This window comes from Odontesthes bonariensis, chromosome 1 (genome assembly GCF_027942865.1).
Source record: "Odontesthes bonariensis isolate fOdoBon6 chromosome 1, fOdoBon6.hap1, whole genome shotgun sequence".
NCBI classification, from domain to species: Eukaryota; Metazoa; Chordata; class Actinopteri; order Atheriniformes; family Atherinopsidae; genus Odontesthes; species Odontesthes bonariensis.
The window spans coordinates 41,910,327-41,926,096 of NC_134506.1; the positions used below are offsets into that span (position 1 = coordinate 41,910,327).

General features: G+C 42.1%; 1 protein-coding gene across 5 annotated transcripts in view; it reads right to left on the minus strand.

The window, feature by feature from the left end:
• Positions 1 to 1,213: 1,213 nt before the first annotated feature.
• The window catches only part of tp53bp1 (tumor protein p53 binding protein, 1), a 49,689-nt gene continuing 35,132 nt past the window's right edge, over positions 1,214 to 15,770 (minus strand). For all 5 annotated transcript variants that reach the window (XM_075466948.1, XM_075466947.1, XM_075466944.1 and 2 more), the window contains 8 exons: positions 15,325 to 15,722; positions 12,719 to 12,910; positions 10,407 to 10,586; positions 8,425 to 8,616; positions 5,313 to 5,407; positions 3,044 to 3,243; positions 2,648 to 2,784; positions 1,214 to 1,539 (listed from right to left, as the gene is read on the minus strand). In XM_075466948.1, the coding sequence (XP_075323063.1) occupies positions 1,352 to 1,539; positions 2,648 to 2,784; positions 3,044 to 3,243; positions 5,313 to 5,407; positions 8,425 to 8,616; positions 10,407 to 10,586; positions 12,719 to 12,910; positions 15,325 to 15,722 (1,582 nt within the window). In that variant the 3' untranslated portion in view covers positions 1,214 to 1,351. The remainder of the gene's footprint in view (positions 1,540 to 2,647; positions 2,785 to 3,043; positions 3,244 to 5,312; positions 5,408 to 8,424; positions 8,617 to 10,406; positions 10,587 to 12,718; positions 12,911 to 15,324; positions 15,723 to 15,770) is intronic.

The window sequence follows — 15,770 nt, forward strand, 5'->3', positions numbered from 1 at the left end:
TAAAAAATAAAGCGTTTTGCTTCTCAAAACAATATGCGTTCAAAAGAGTAATACATTTGTATCACAAAATGGTTCTCCAGGAAAAAGTCAGACCTCACAATCGCTTGGCCCTATTTTCTCTCCCTTCGTATCTCTGCTGATTACATCATTGATGATTCTGACAGAGTTTAGTATCGGGGGGGGGTTGATGCTTCTTTTATACCCAATCCTGACACCCTCGCCTGTCAGAATCTTTCCAGAACGTTCTCTAAACTTTTCTGTTTTTCTTTGCTTCCTCTCTCGATGTTTCAGTGTGCTGGTGCACATCATTTTTCACGTGTTTAAGGTATGTTTTTTAAACACAGCGATGCTGGTCAGTTCCTACATTAAAGATCATTTCCTTTGGACTTGTGTCTGGTAAATAAAGTAAGTTTTTATCACTTTAGAAAACCACTCACTTGTTTTAAATACAGGGTTTGAAGATAATATTTCAGATCGTTTGCCTTGCTACAGTGGTGAAGCTTTTTAAAATCAATGCAGACTTGATGTTAATTAGAAAACATACCAAGGGAGAGAAAATAGCGCCAAGCGATTGTGAGGTCTGACTTTTTCCTGGAGAACGATTTTGAGATGCCAATGTATTACTCTTTCTAACGCATATTGTTTTGAGAAGCAAAACGCTTTATTTTTTAAACCCCAGCCAACTAGCCGGACTACCTTCATCAACACCAAAACGAGGCTGGAACTCTGCTCACAGGACGCAGCAGGGGGTAAGAAGATGTTCATAAATGATGTTGCTGATATGGGATGTCGTACAGCTTCATGTCAAAAGAGGCGAACTATCCCTTTAAAGCAGAGGAGTTCTTATTCTAAAGTTCAAAGTCCTAAAAAAAGACCTTTTAAGCTTTTAAGGCTCAGTCAGGTTAAACTGGAACAATGAGATAAAAACACCAAAGGCCCAATTAAAGGAGCAGTTTACGGATAAACTTCCTTAAGTCGTTTCTGTGTAGTTATGCGCATCTGAAGCACGTTAATTTAATAAAAATAACGTTTCACCACCCGATCTGCAGTGAATAAACCAGGTCGCCATGGAGACGACAGGTAAACAACAAGCTGAATGAAAGCGGAGACAGAAGTGTCATTTCCCCGGTTGTGTGGGTGAAATTTATCCTCGTGTATAAAGTGTAAATACAAACAAATGTTGTGTGTCCCAGAGAAAATAAACGTAAACCCATTAAAATGAAACAAAGGTCACAATTTTATTCATCCCATAAAAACAGACAGGATAGAGTTATGTACACCAGAGGCATGCAACGGAACGGACGCTGGACATTAAGCTGGTCGAAGGCATTTAACCACGTGTGGAGGCAGATTACGAGGAGGAGGAGTCATGGCGGTATTGAGGCTTGCTGTGGAAACCAAGGCGCTCGCCGCTGATGACGCTCTGGATGAGCCACTCAGGAGACACCAGTGGGACTTCCTGTGATGTCACATTTTTTTCGACCAATGGTGGACAGCCATGGTCTGTCACCACGACGTCGTATTTTCCAGCAGGAATGTCTAAAGTAAAGAGGAAGAAGAAGAAGAGACTCATTACCGCAGATTTGATATTTACTAGGGCTGGGCGAGTTAACTCGTTATTATCGCGTTAACTCGTCAATTATTTAACGCCGATAAATATTTTATCGCGCATTAATGCATGTTTTTAAAAAATATATATATTTTAAAAATGATAATAAATTAATTTAAAAAAAATTTCAATGAATTAATTATAAATAAAAAATAAATGAATAACTTTTTTTTATTATTTAAAAAAAATGTAATTAATTATTTTGTGGGGGGACTTTTGTGCCTTTAATGGATAGGACAGTTCAGAGATACAGGAAGCAGGGGGCAGAGAGAGGGGGAACAACATGCAGCACAGGGCCGTCCGATGGGGGACTCGAACCGGGGCCAGCTGCAGCGAGGACTATAGCCTCTGTACATGGGGCGCCTGCTCAACCCACTACGTCACAGACCACCCCTGTTTTATCATTTGTTTTATTTTGTAAAAGTCTGTTGCTCACAGGCTTTTATTTTGTAAAAGTCTGTTGCTCACAGGCTTTTATTTTGTAAAAGTCCGTTGCTGTCTGTTGTGGAACCGGAAAAGAAAGTATTCTGCGGATCCACCAAACATGGAGAAGGGTACGGAACTTTTACTCGGCCATTTTCATGTTAAAGTTCTTCCAGACGGCGGAGTCGACAGAACCAAAGTCATCTGTAAACACTGCCAAGTTGAATTGTCTTCTCAGCGTAGTAGTTCCAGTCTAAAATATCACTTAAAGGCAAAACACACAACTGATAGCAGCAAGTCATTCAAGGAAACAGACAGTGGAGCGAGGCTTCTACATAAAAACTACAGAAAGATGCTGATGTTAAAAGTGTGTTTGCACAACAAATGTTATGGCACTTTCATTCATATGGCAGCACATTTAAAATAAAACTAAATGCTAAAAGCTATACACTACTTTTGGATTCATTTTTGGATTTTGCGTACAAATGCGATTAATCGGGATTAATCAGGGAAATCATGTGATTAATTAGATTAAACATTTTAATCATTGCCCAGCCCTACTTATTTACATCTAGTGATTGTTGTTTTTTGGGACTTCATGTCGTCGTTCTGTACCTGAGCCGTCCTTGTCTGCCTGGAACTGCCGGACAGCGGAGGCTCCACCCATGGTGATCAGCTGGGCCCAAAGCTCCACCGGCTTCTCAAACACCAGCAGGACACGCAGGCCCTTGAATGGGCTGGAGCGGGGGTGCCTAAAGAAGAAGAAGAAGAAAAAACCCACAAGACTTCTTTAAATCTGCACTCCAGATCAAAGAAAACACCGAATTTAACGAGCTTGCTTCACCAAATGATAAGGAGAAGATTTCCCGCAATTATCCTGATGACGAGGTGTACTTTACAGTCCCAGGAATCCTCATTATAAAACATTTAAAAAGGCACATGAGCAGCCTCCCAGCATGCATCTGGGTGGATGCGCCGTATGAAAAGCAAAGAAAGCAACCTTGGCCTCACCATTCCACCACGCCGTCGTGGTCCGGCCCCACGCCGGCGGGCAGCAGGTAGTTCCTGTAGTTCAGCAGCTTGTTCTCTTTGCAGCAGTCTCGTACCCAAAGGTGAGACACGCAGGGCACGCCGCTGGCCAAACACAGCAGGTACTTCCTGGTGCGGCAGTGCTGGTCTGCGATGAGCAGGCTCTGGTAAGCCGCCTTGCACTGAAGGTGGAGGAGAACACCAGATTAACCCACAGCTCGGCTCTCTTTCTGCTCGCTGTGGGCTCACAAAGGGGGCGTTTCACGCACTATTCGACTAACAGATTACACAGACTGAAATCCAAATAATTCGTCTGACAGCAGCACAGAAAGCTGGGAATCATCTCAGTCCAAATCAAAGTCGAATGAATTCTATTCACTGGTTATTCTCCATATATTGACCCACTTTAAACCTCTTAGAGGACACACAGTGATGGTTCCTTTCTTTGGTGTCATACAGCTCAACTAGTTTCATTTAAAACACACTGGCTGTGTTCGAATCCGCATACTTCTACTACTCCTACTAACTTTAACTTTTTTTAAGTTCCCGGATGCATACTAGATTCTCTGAAATGTTGGGTATGCATCATGAGGTTACTACTCATACTCAAACTACCCAAGATGCAACGTAACGTGACGTCGCCGATCGTCATTTCCTGTCAAAACGGCAGTTTCAAGCTAGCTACAACGAGGGTAGGTTCACTTCCTGTTTTCAAAACAAAAGCACCAATTGTATGGTAATGGCTTTCCCTATGATAAAAGGCAACGGGTATTTTATTTTGTGAAAATAACAGGAAGTGCGTTGCTCACTGCGGCTAGCTTTAGTAGCGCCGAATTCGTGGGAACAAAATTGTAAACAGCCGGTATTTTGTCAGGTTTTCAACACGTTGGGGATCTAAACGACTACTTTCTCACCTGAAAATGTTTCAAATGTTGCTAAAGTTTACAGAGTTTAGAGCTTAAGGGAAATCAGCTTCAGGCCGGCTGATTTCGGCTCGGGCAGGAGCGAAATGCATTGTGGGTAAACGCTCTGCATACTGTCTGATCGATCAGTATGCTGTATGGAAGTATGTAGTAGGCGGTTTCGAACACAGCCACAGAGAATCATCAAACGTTTTTAATTTGGCGCCGAGTTCTGGTCCGAAACGACTGACTTTAAATCGAGATTAAAATAAGATTCAATCACCAACGTTTGCTCTGGATGTTGTGCACTTGTGAGAAGACTTTCTGTCGGTTTTGCGATCGCCTCAAATTCGTTTATTTAAACATTAAAGTTTGATTCTGTGCTCTGGAACACATCAGGAAACAACTGAAGAGAGGACGACGCTTTTAAAGCCCTTGAAATAGCAGCAGGTCACGTGTTCTGCCTCGGTTACCATGTGGATGCAGCTGCGTCTCTATCAGATATTTGTTACCATGGAGACTAATATATGTAAATGTACTTTATTTATACAGCCCTTTACAGACAATCCTTATGATGTACCAAAGTGCTTTATAGCAGGTAATAAATAAAGAGAAGAATAAGTAAAAACAATAAAAGAACAGTGAAGGTCAGAAATAAGACGCAGCTGGACGGGGGGCTTATTCCAGAGCCTGGGGGCAGCTTTGGGAAAAGGCTCGCTCACCCCAGGGTTTGTATTCTGACCTGGGCACTTCCAGCAGAAACTGATCTGCTGACCTCAGAGCTCTACCAGGACTGTTAAAAGCTCAGATAAATACGACGGGGCGAGGCCGTTAAGAGCTTTAAAAACAAACATTAAAAGTTTAAAATCAGTTCTATAAAGGACAGGAACCCGATGGAGGGAGTTCAGAACAGGAGTGATGTGCACACGTCTGTTGGTGTTGGTTAAAGACGGGCAGCAGCGTTCTGCACCAGCTGAAGGCGACTGAGAGAAGACTGGGAGACGCCCACATAAAGCGCATTGCAATAGTCTGACCTTGAACTTATCAGGGCACGGATGGCTTTCTCAAGGTCGTGACGACTTAAAAACATGTAGAACTGAAAAATAACCTCAGCAGCTTGTAGGTACGCACCAGTTTGAATGTAGATATGGACTCATAATTAATCATAAATACAACAGGAGGGACATCTGACAACAATATGAGTCAAAATAAGCTAAAACAAGGTGTCACAAGGCTGCGTTTTTACCTTCAGGGTGAAAAATATTCGACAAACTGCAGGATTATAATCATCACATCAGTTCTGATACTTTATCTGCACTGAGACAGAAGGTGGGGTGTTCAGGGCGTACCTGTTCCTCATTGAAGTCGGGCAGGATGAAGCCTCCACCTGCCTGCAGCTGGGACTCTGTGTACGCTTTGTTATACGGACCCGTCTGCACGTAATCTGCCGAGGAGAAAAACTGGGATCAGTCCTACGTTAATCAGGGGAAATAGAAAGGAAAGCTTCAGGTGTTTCGGTTTGCAGCAGCTCGATAAAAACTGATTCTTTCTCTGAATAAACGTGCTGCTTCTCTGCTAAATGTTGGCGGTTCCTTTGGGCCGTGAGTAGTTTAAAATGTGGACTGTACTCGACTCTTTACTCGGTCTGTTCCTGCCCACAACTGCAACGTCAGACTGATGTGATGCCGACACAAATGAGTCAAAGAGAGAGTCTGTGCTCAGCTGAAGAGTCAAACACAGACAGAGTCCATCTGCAGCTTCAAAGGTCAGGCTTTATAACAGTTTGGCAGCTTTTCCTGATCTGTTTTTTAGTGTTTTCTGGATAAGTTTTAAATAAAGAGAAGAAGAAAAGAGAATTTTCAAAGTTAAAACTCTAAAGTTTCTAAAACTGATCAAACAAAATGGGTGTTTTTCACACAGATTATATTTTAAAAAAGTGCTTTGTTCCATTTAAATAAGGTAATAAAGTGCAGACTGTTTAACGTACCAACGCTTCCTCTATAAATCCTTGAAAGACCAGGTTTCTTTAGAGAAACGCAGTCTTTTTTTCACCTTACATTGCACCAACATTTGAAATTTATATTTCTTCTGATGCGTGCATGTCATGTCATTGAAATGTTGGTTAGTTTAACTCACCACTAACCAACTCTAAACCTGGATCAAACAAACTGGGTGTTTTTCACACAGATTATACTAAAAAAAAACCTGCTTTGTGCCATTTAAATAAGGTAATAAAGTGCAGAATAAATAAATAAAGTGTTTAAACCGAATTCTGTTTTAACTTTACTTAAACTGCACATCGTGTCATACCTGAGTAGATTTAATTTAATGGTGAAGGAAATGAATCACATGAGAAGCCGGGTCACAGTGCATCCTTTTTCCTCCGCCCCCTGCTGGTCATTAAAGAAACTGCAGCTTAAAAGAGCTTTTACCTCAAATCTGCGTGTTTCACAGCGATTGGAGCCGACAGCCACAGCGTAGGAGAGGCTGGATCCTTTTTTAAGCTTTTACCATGATAAGCTGACATTCTAATCATTTAAATATGACAGACTCTAAATGTATTTTATTAAACCTGGACCTTATTTCTGGCATAAAATCCGTTCATCTACTCACAGATAACAGTTTGGTGAAAGTCGGCGTCCTTCTGAAGATATTTAGATCACTGGAGATCGGCGTATATCCACATAACGGGAGAGAACAGGGCAGAGACAATACAGCCTCTAAATAAGGCATTATCTGTCTTTATTTCACCAATACTGTAAGACCAATGAATGAATGAACACGTACTATTGCACTGTTAGCTCAGAGCTGCCGTGTTGTTGTTATCGGGGGGCTTTCTACACACTCGTCTACTGGGATGATGTCATCAATGAGCGCCGCTGCAGCACAGCTCATTCACTCCATCGTACTCACAGGCTGTGTTTGAAACCGCCTACTACATACTTCCATTCTGCATACTCATCGATCAGACAGTATGCAGAGCGTTTACCCACAATGCATTTCGCTCCTGCCCGAGCCGAAATCAGCCGGCCTGAAGCTGATTTCTCTTAAGCTCTAAACTCTGTAAACTTTAGCAACATTTGAAACATTTTCAGGTCAGAAAGTAGTCGTTTAGATCCCCAACGTGTTGAAAACCTGACAAAATACCGGCTATTTACAATTTTGTTCGCACGAATTCGGCGCTACTAAAGCTAGCCGCAGTGAGCAACGCACTTCCGGTTATTTTCACAAAATAAAATACCCATTGCCTTTTATCATAGGGAAAGCCATTACCATACAATTGGTGCTTTTGTTTTGAAAACAGGAAGTGAACCTACCCTCGTTGTAGCTAGCTTGAAACTGCCGTTTTGACAGGAAATGACGATCGGCGACGTCACGTTACGTTGCATCTTGGGTAGTTTGAGTATGAGTAGTAACCTCATGATGCATACCCAACATTTCAGAGAACCTAGTATGCATCCGGGAACTTTTCGCTCACTCAAACTCGCTTACTAACTCAAAAAGTTAGTAGGAGAAGTATGCGGTTTCTAACACAGCGACAGCCGTCGTCCACGTCGTCAAAATCTGATAAATATTCTGCCATGTTGCACAAAACTAGCAGCAGCAAACTCTGTGTGAAGTTAGCCGACCGTCACCGAGCACGGAGTGAATGAGCTTAATTGGCATTTTCTGACACCGGTAAGTCTCTTGCACTTTATCTGTGTCAGAGGATCCTCGGTCTTACTCCTCCATCACAGTTTCAGATGTTTTTGTTTTTTTTCTGACTGCACTCAGAATAACTTTCAAAGTTCCTGAGATTTTCCCAATTAACCGACCTTCATGTTTTTGTTTAGTTTTAATATTAACAGCCTGTTTAGTCTCTGTGGTTCTTGGAATGATTCAGATTAATACATTAGTCCAATAGGGCCGTTTCCAAAGTTTCTTTGACTTTAACTTTAACTGGAATCTAGTTGACGACCCTATAAAAATAGTAGAAAGCCCCCCGATAACAACAACACAGCAGCTCTGAGCTAACAGTGCAATAGTTCACGTTCATTCATTCATTGGTCTTAAAGTATTGGTGAAATAAAGACAAATAATGCCTTATGTAGAGGCTGTATTGTCTCTGCCCTGTTCTCTCCTGTTATATGGATATACGCCGATCTCCAGTGATCTAAATATCTTCTGAAGGACGCCGACTTTCACCAAACTGTTATCGGTGAGCAGATGAACGGATTTTTACAAAAAAAAAAAAAAAAAAAAAAAAAAAACTAACATCCCCTTTAAAGAACATCTGGATACTTTACTTGAATATGGCCGGAGAAAACAACTCTCTGGATATATTAGTTAGAAAAAATAAGGTCTTTGGAACTGAAAAATGAAAAAAGAACGCAGGTTTGCCCGTTTTTTTGAGGTTTATATAGTTTTTTACGTCGGATCGACGCTGATATCCGATGCAACTGAACCTTTAATCTGCCTCACCTTCGTCCTCATCGTCGCTCAGGATCTTGTTGGTCAACCGGTCGCTCTCGGACGAGGCCGTCAGCATGAAGGCGAAGCCCATGAAGAGAGACGAGTTCTCGGGCAGCGGGCCGTGCGTCTCTGCCACGTCACATGACTGACCGGGCAGATCTGAGCCGCTGCCGGAGGTGTTGCACACGCCGACCCGCGGGGCTGAGGACGGAAACACATCTGCACGTTAAAAAGGGAGAAACACAGCAGAGGAAGAAAACGTATACATTTAAAGACGAGTTCAGCCAAATCGGGATTTTTTTTTACTCACAAACACCAAAGTGAGACTCAACTGGCTAAAAGACGTTTGCTAATAACTCTCAGACGTATCTGAAAATACTGAACATACTTTGGCTGAACTGATCTTTTCAAGTCTTGAACACGAATTACATGCTGCAAATCCTTCCCAAAAAGCAAATACACCCGTGCAAACGCATCTTTAACCTCCCCTCCACCTGTGGACCAACACCAGCAGAACGAGTAGCTTGTTATTCATTACCGAGTCGGGCTCGGTGGCACCCGGCAGCAGATGAGGGACACCGGCCAACGTGGAGGCGAAAATGTCTCAGTTACACTCAGTTAAAAGAGCTTCAGACAATCTAAAATCAACACTTCATCAAGTCTGTTCACAGATTTAAAGCTTTTCAGCAGATTAAAAAGTGAACATACAATGTTAAAACGTGTTAAGACACCTCCAAAATTAAGTAAAAAAAACAACAAATAAAAGACGTTTTTGCTTGAAATAAGAAATAAATCTGCCAATGGAACTAGTAAAAATCGGCTTGTCAAGATTTCTTGAAATAAGATGTGATATTTAGGACTTTTGAGATAAAAGTGATCTTGAAATTAGCTTAAAAACCTCTTCAAATGTAAAACAAAAGCTTGTTTCATATGAAATCTGACTCAAAACAATTTGTTTTCAAGACTTTTTCATTTAACCAGATATTCCAGATGTATTGTCTTCAAACCAGTCCCTATATCTGGCTGAAATGGTACTTGTTAGGCAGTTGTATCTTATATTAAGTGTAATGAGATATTTTAACTAGAAATGAGACAAATATACTTGTAAGACTTTGATTAAAAACACACTTCATATTCCTATACTTAGAAAAAAAATCAAGTACAGTATTAGGTGCTGCTCTGACAAATTCTATAAAACTTGGAATCCCATTCAGTTTAGTTTAATGTTTATTCAACAGGGACAGTGCACAACATACAATTGAGCCAGATTATAGCCACAAGGCTAATTTTCATCTGTAGTCCCATTCTTTCTTTGATTGATTCCATTCCATCTCTAGATGATTAATTTTTAGGATGGTTGGTGCTAATTAAGATATTGGTGTGTATATATCCTGTCAGAGTTCTGTAAGAAACCAGTGTGTCTATGATTCAATGTAGTGGTGGTCATAGCGTATTTGTGCTGTTTGTACTCCTCTGAATGATCCCTTTATTATTATTATTATTTATTTATTTTTAATTTTTTCTGTTCAACCCTACCTCCCCCTTTTTTTTCTTAGGGGTGGGGATAGAGTCGTGTTTGCTTATTAGCATTATTACCCAGTGTTATGTCTCTATATGACTACGTTGGGGAGGTGGTTGTGGGAGTTCTAAAAAGGGGAAAAATAGGTGAAATGTATCCTTTCAGATTGATCTTGGATTGTATATTGACAACCTAATAATGACATATATGTCAAAAAAAAAAAAAAAACACACTTCATGGTAGGTTTCATAAAGCTTAAAGATATAAAACAGATTTAAGGCTTTTCAGCAGATTAAAAAGTGGACATAAAATGTTAAAACGTGTTAAAAACAGTTAAAAACACACTTCATGGTAGGTTTCATAAAGCTTAAGATATATAAAACAGATTTAGGGCTTTTCCCTGTAAAAAAGGCTTTGGCAGACCCAGAGTCCTACCACCCCATCCCACAGTCCAGGGAGCGGCTCTCCGTACCGGCTCTAACTCCGCCCCCTCTGCGCCCTCTCTTGGAGGGCGTCCGGCTCTCCTCATAGGTCGCCAGCTTCCTCTTCCCGGAGCGGCCGGGGGTCCGAGGGCTGCCGGACGAGCTGCGGGTGGGAGTGTTCTGACCGCCGGGTGTTCCCCTGCGCCTCCTCTTGCCCTCCACCAAGTTATCTAAAGGCAAGGCAAGGCAAGGCATCTTTATTTAAACAGCGCATCGCATTTCATACCACAGGCAACTCAATGTGCTTTACATAAAGACAAGGCGTTTAAAAGAACAGCATAAAGCAGCATAAAAACAAGCAATTTAAAGACAATAAAAAAATTAAAACACAGTCAAAAGCAATCAAAGAAGAGGGGAAAAAGAGAAATATAAACTCAACCACACTGGAAAAAATTCCCCTCCTAAAATAAGTTTAAAAAAAAACAACAAATACAAGGCGTTTTTGCTTGAAATAAGCAAAAAAATCTGCCAATGGAACTAGTGAAAATCAGCTTGTCAAGATTTCTTGAAATAAGATGTGATATTTGGGACTTTTGAGATAAAAGCGATCTTGAAATTAGCTTAAAAACCTCTTCAAATGAAAAAAAAAGCTTGTTTCATGTGAAATATGACTCAAAACAATTTGTTTTCAAGACTTTTTCACTTAACGAGATATTCAAGCTGTATTGTATTAAAACAAGTCCCTATATCTGGCTGAAATGGTACTTGTTAGGCAGTTGTGTCTTATATTAAGTGTAATGAGATACTCAATGAGACAAATATACTTGGTAAGATTTAGATTTTTTCCAGTGCATAAGCACACCGAAAGAGAAATGTTTCTAACCTGGATTTAAAAGTGCTCACAGTTGGGGCTGATTTCAGTTCTGCTGGTAGTTTGTTCCAGTTGTGTGCAGCATAACAGCTAAAAGCTGCTTCACCGGGTCCAGTCTGAACTCTGGGCTCCACTATCTGACCTGAGTCAGCAGATCTCAGAGCTCTGCTGGGTTTATACTCTACCAGCATGTCATTCATGTATTCTGGACCTAAACCGTTCTGTGATTTGTAGACGAGCAGCAGAACTTTAAAATCTATTCTGTATCTGACCGGGAGCCAATGTAAAGACCTGAGAACTGGGGTGATGTGATGTGATCTCTTTGTTCTGGTTAAAACTCGGGCTGCAGCGTTCTGAATGAGCTGCAGCTGTTTGAGACTCTTTTGGGGGGGTCCAGTCAGAAGACCGTTACAGTAGTCAAGTCTGCTGGAGATGAAAGCATGAATCAGCTTCTCCTGATCTGTTTGGGACATGAAACCCTTAATTCTGGATATGTTCTTAAGTTGAATAAAGGCTGATTTGGGGACTGATTTGATATGATTGTTGAAGGTCAGGTCTGAGTCTATCAGCACGCCGAGGTTCCCGACTTGGTCTTTAGTTTCTAGAGACAGCGACTCAAGATGTTTAAATGCGAGGTGTGGAAAAAAAAAAAAGATGTTTCCAACCCCCAGCAGGTGGCGTTATAGGTGGATGTCACTATGATAATATGTGCGCGCTCAGGCTGGGTCCAGCATTCACCGTATGGAGTTTGGGACAGATATGAATAATGTATGTGGGAGTTATAAGCGACTTCATTTTTCATGGCGAGTGATGGCGAGTCATCGAACTTTGAGGCGTCGCCACGTCCACGCCCTTTATGTTTTGAAAAAGTTTCCCACAAATCCCCCCCCCCCCCCATGTCTTAAGAGTAACCTGGCCAAGTTTGAAGTCTGTAGCATTAAATCTGTAGGACGAGTTCGATCTTATGCAAGGCGTGGAATCGGCAAAAAATGGCACGAAAACTCACTTTCCATCCAAAATGGCCGCCTTCCTGTGGACGTGGGACCATGGCGGCAGGAGACTTTTTTGTGCGTCTGGCCATGATGAATGTGTGTACCGAATTTTGTTGTCCCACGCGAAACTAACCGCAATGCGGGGACCATTTTTAAGCATCGTAGGGGGCGCTACAGAGCCAATGAGCGACTCCCAAAAATATAAAGTTTAGATTCTTTCATGTCGTCGACTGGCAGGTGGCGCTCGAGTTTTTGAGTACCTTTAGCAAAGAATAAGACGGAAAGAAAGACGGCGGAATAATAATAAACCTTACAGATACAATAGGGTCCTTGCAGTTTCACTGCTCGGTCCCTAAAAAAGAAAGCATCCAGATAAACCTACAACCGAACCGTCAGATATCTCCGTTTCCATTGAATCGTGCATTCCAGCTGATGGCTCCTTAATGAAAAGCTCTTTGATCGGGCCAAAGCAGCGCAGAGGCCTTAAAGCCCGCCTTACCCAGACTGATGTCGGAGGCTTTGGTCAGGGGGGTGGTGGGCTCGTAGGGCCCGAGGCTGTGCTGCTCCCTCAGCTTGTTTCCCTGCTCCAGAGACAGGATGACGGCGGTCCTGTTGTACCACTGCCTCTGGTCCTCCTTCTCCACGCTGTAGAACAGGTCCTGGCCCTCCGTTTTATGGCCCTTCACAACACCTGCACACACGGAAGAAGACGGTTTGAGGGATTTCAACAACTTCTTTGCATTTAAAGTCCTGTGAATGTTAGAGCTACAACTGCTTCTGTCTTCTTTCACGTCTCATGCTTGGAATGAGATACCGACGCTTCCTCTCTGTAAATTCTTGAAAGACCAGGGCTGTGTTCAAAACCGCATACTACATACTGTACTTCCATACTCATCGATCAGACAGTATGCAGAGCGTTTACCCACAATGCATTTCGCTCCTGCCCAGCTCTAAACTCTGTAAACTTCAGCAACATTTGAAACATTTTCAGGTGAGAAAGTAGTCGTTTAGATCCCCAACGTGTTGAAAACCTGACAAAATACCGGCTGTTTACAATTTTGTTCCCACGAATTCGGCGCTACTAAAGCTAGCCGCAGTGAGCAACGCACTTCCTGTTATTTTCACAAAATAAAATACCTGTTGCCTTTTATCATAGGGAAAGCATTACGATACAATTGGTGCTTTTGTTTTGAAAACAGGAAGTGAACCTACCCTCGTTGTAGCTAGCTTGAAACTGCCGTTTTGACAGGAAATGACGATCGGCGACGTCACGTTACGTTGCATCTTGGGTAGTTTGAGTACGAGTAGTAACCTCATGATGCATACCCAACATTTCAGAGAATCTAGTATGCATCCGGGAACTTCTCGCTTACTCAAACTCGCATACTAACTCAAAAAGTTAGTATGAGTAGTATGAGAAGTATGCGGTTTCGAACACAGCCCAGGTTTCTTTAGAGAAACGTGGTCTTCTTGCACCAACATTTGAAATTTATATTTCTTCTGATGCGTGCATGAGATATCATTGAAATGTTAGCTAGTTTAACTCACCACTAACAAACTGGGTGTTTTTCACACAGATTATACTAAAAAAAAAAAAAAAAGTTTAATGTACCATTAGTCCAACCGTCTAAACCAAATTCTGTTTTAACTTTTAGCACATCATGTCATATCTGAGTAGATTTAATTTAATGATGAAGGAAATGAATCACATGAGAAGCAGGGTCGCAGTGCATGCTTTTTCCTCCGCCCCCTGCTGGTCATTAAAGAAACTGCAGCTTAAAGGAGCTTTTGTCACGGAGTCTTTTACCTAAAATCTGCGTGTTTTTCACAGAGATTAGAATGTGCGGGAGAGGCTGGATCCTTTTTTAAAGTTTTGTTTTCTCCATGATAAGCTGACATTCTTAGCTTGTGGTTTATTAATCACTTATCAGATCAGAACATGTTTCTAAGCATTTCCTTCTCTCACTTGAGAAGCTGCAAAAACCACCTCGGATGAGGTTCCTTCAGCGCTCTGATGAACCAAACTGACGTAAAGACTCTTTGTAAAGGGTGTTTACACTGTAAAACTGAGGCTGGACTGCTTTAAGCTAACATAACAAACTATTCAGAACGATTTAACTGCTGATGAGGCATCCAGGGGTGGAATGTAACAAATTACATTTACTCACGTTACTGTAATTGAGTACTTTTTATGAGTAATTTGTAATTTTCTGAGTAGTTTTTGAAATATGTCATTTTTACTTTTACTCGAGTACATTTTGATCCAAGTACTTTTACTTCGCTACATTTGAAATCCCTCACGTTACTGAGTAAAACAAATATTGATGGTGAAAAACTTAAATGCAGGCGGAAATTTAAACCGCTGTCCTGGAACTGAAAGTCAATTGCGTGGCCTTGCCTTGCGCGCGCCCTTTCCATTGTTAAATAATCTGGTGTGGTGGATCTAGTACGCTACCTGCGCTTTGGAAGAGGGCTGTTGCTAACCTAGACGTGGACACTTTGGAGGAGGAAAGGTCCGAAGACGAAGAGGATACTCATTCTGGAGGAGACGAAAGCCAGAAAAACCCGTGGCCAAATTTAGAAAAATGATAAGGATGCAGAACTTTTAGTTTTCAAGTGGTCTCTTTATAAATCAGCTTGTATGTTGGGTATAAGTACGCTCTTGGATACTTAATACTCTTGATTATAGTTTGAATTTCTTTATTCTTATCATAGTGTTGTCCGTTGGACAACAGGACTGAAAATTGTTTGCACTTTATGGTACAAGTTGTGGATGTGCACTTTAATACACCTCGAAATCGATTAAAACAACTTGTACTGAATTTGATTCATGACTCGTCCTTTTTTGCATTTAGAAACTGAAAGTAATTAAGTAACTTTTACTCAAATTACATTTTAAAAGGAGTAATTTTGTACTTTTACTCAAGTAAATTTTGAGATGGGTAATTTTACTTTTACTCTGAGTAGAATTTAGGCAAAGTAAAGATACTTTTACTTAATTATAATTTTTCAGTACTCTTTCCACCTCTGGAGGCATCTTATTTATCAATGAATCGCGTGTTTCTGAGCTCAGGTCGAGACCAAACCTCTCCTCGTCTTCCTCACCTATGCTGAAGAACTCGTCTTCGAGCAGAGCCGTGACCTCCGTCTCCAGAGGGATGGGATCGCACAGCAGGATGTCCTTCCCCGCCACCTCGCATTCATAACCGTCGTCGAAGCGAAGGCGGAACCTCCCGTCCCCGGCGTCTTTGATGATGCGGCCGGAGTAGAAGTAGCCGTTGGACGACCACTTGGCCACCACCCGCAGGCCGACGAAGCTGCTCCCGGCCGAGCTCGCCTCCTCCGGCGAAGACCGGAGCGAGTCCGACTGGCTGTGGAGGTCGGGGTCCGTGGGGCTGACGGGGAGGCGTGGAGGCAGCATGCGGGCGTGGGGCTCGTCCTCCGAGGAGTAAAGCGGCGGGCCGTGAGCGCCGAGCCTCTGCAGCGAGCTGACACCACCCCCCCTTTAAAGAGAGCAACACGGGCTGTTCAGACCGCAGGCAGCACCTCGC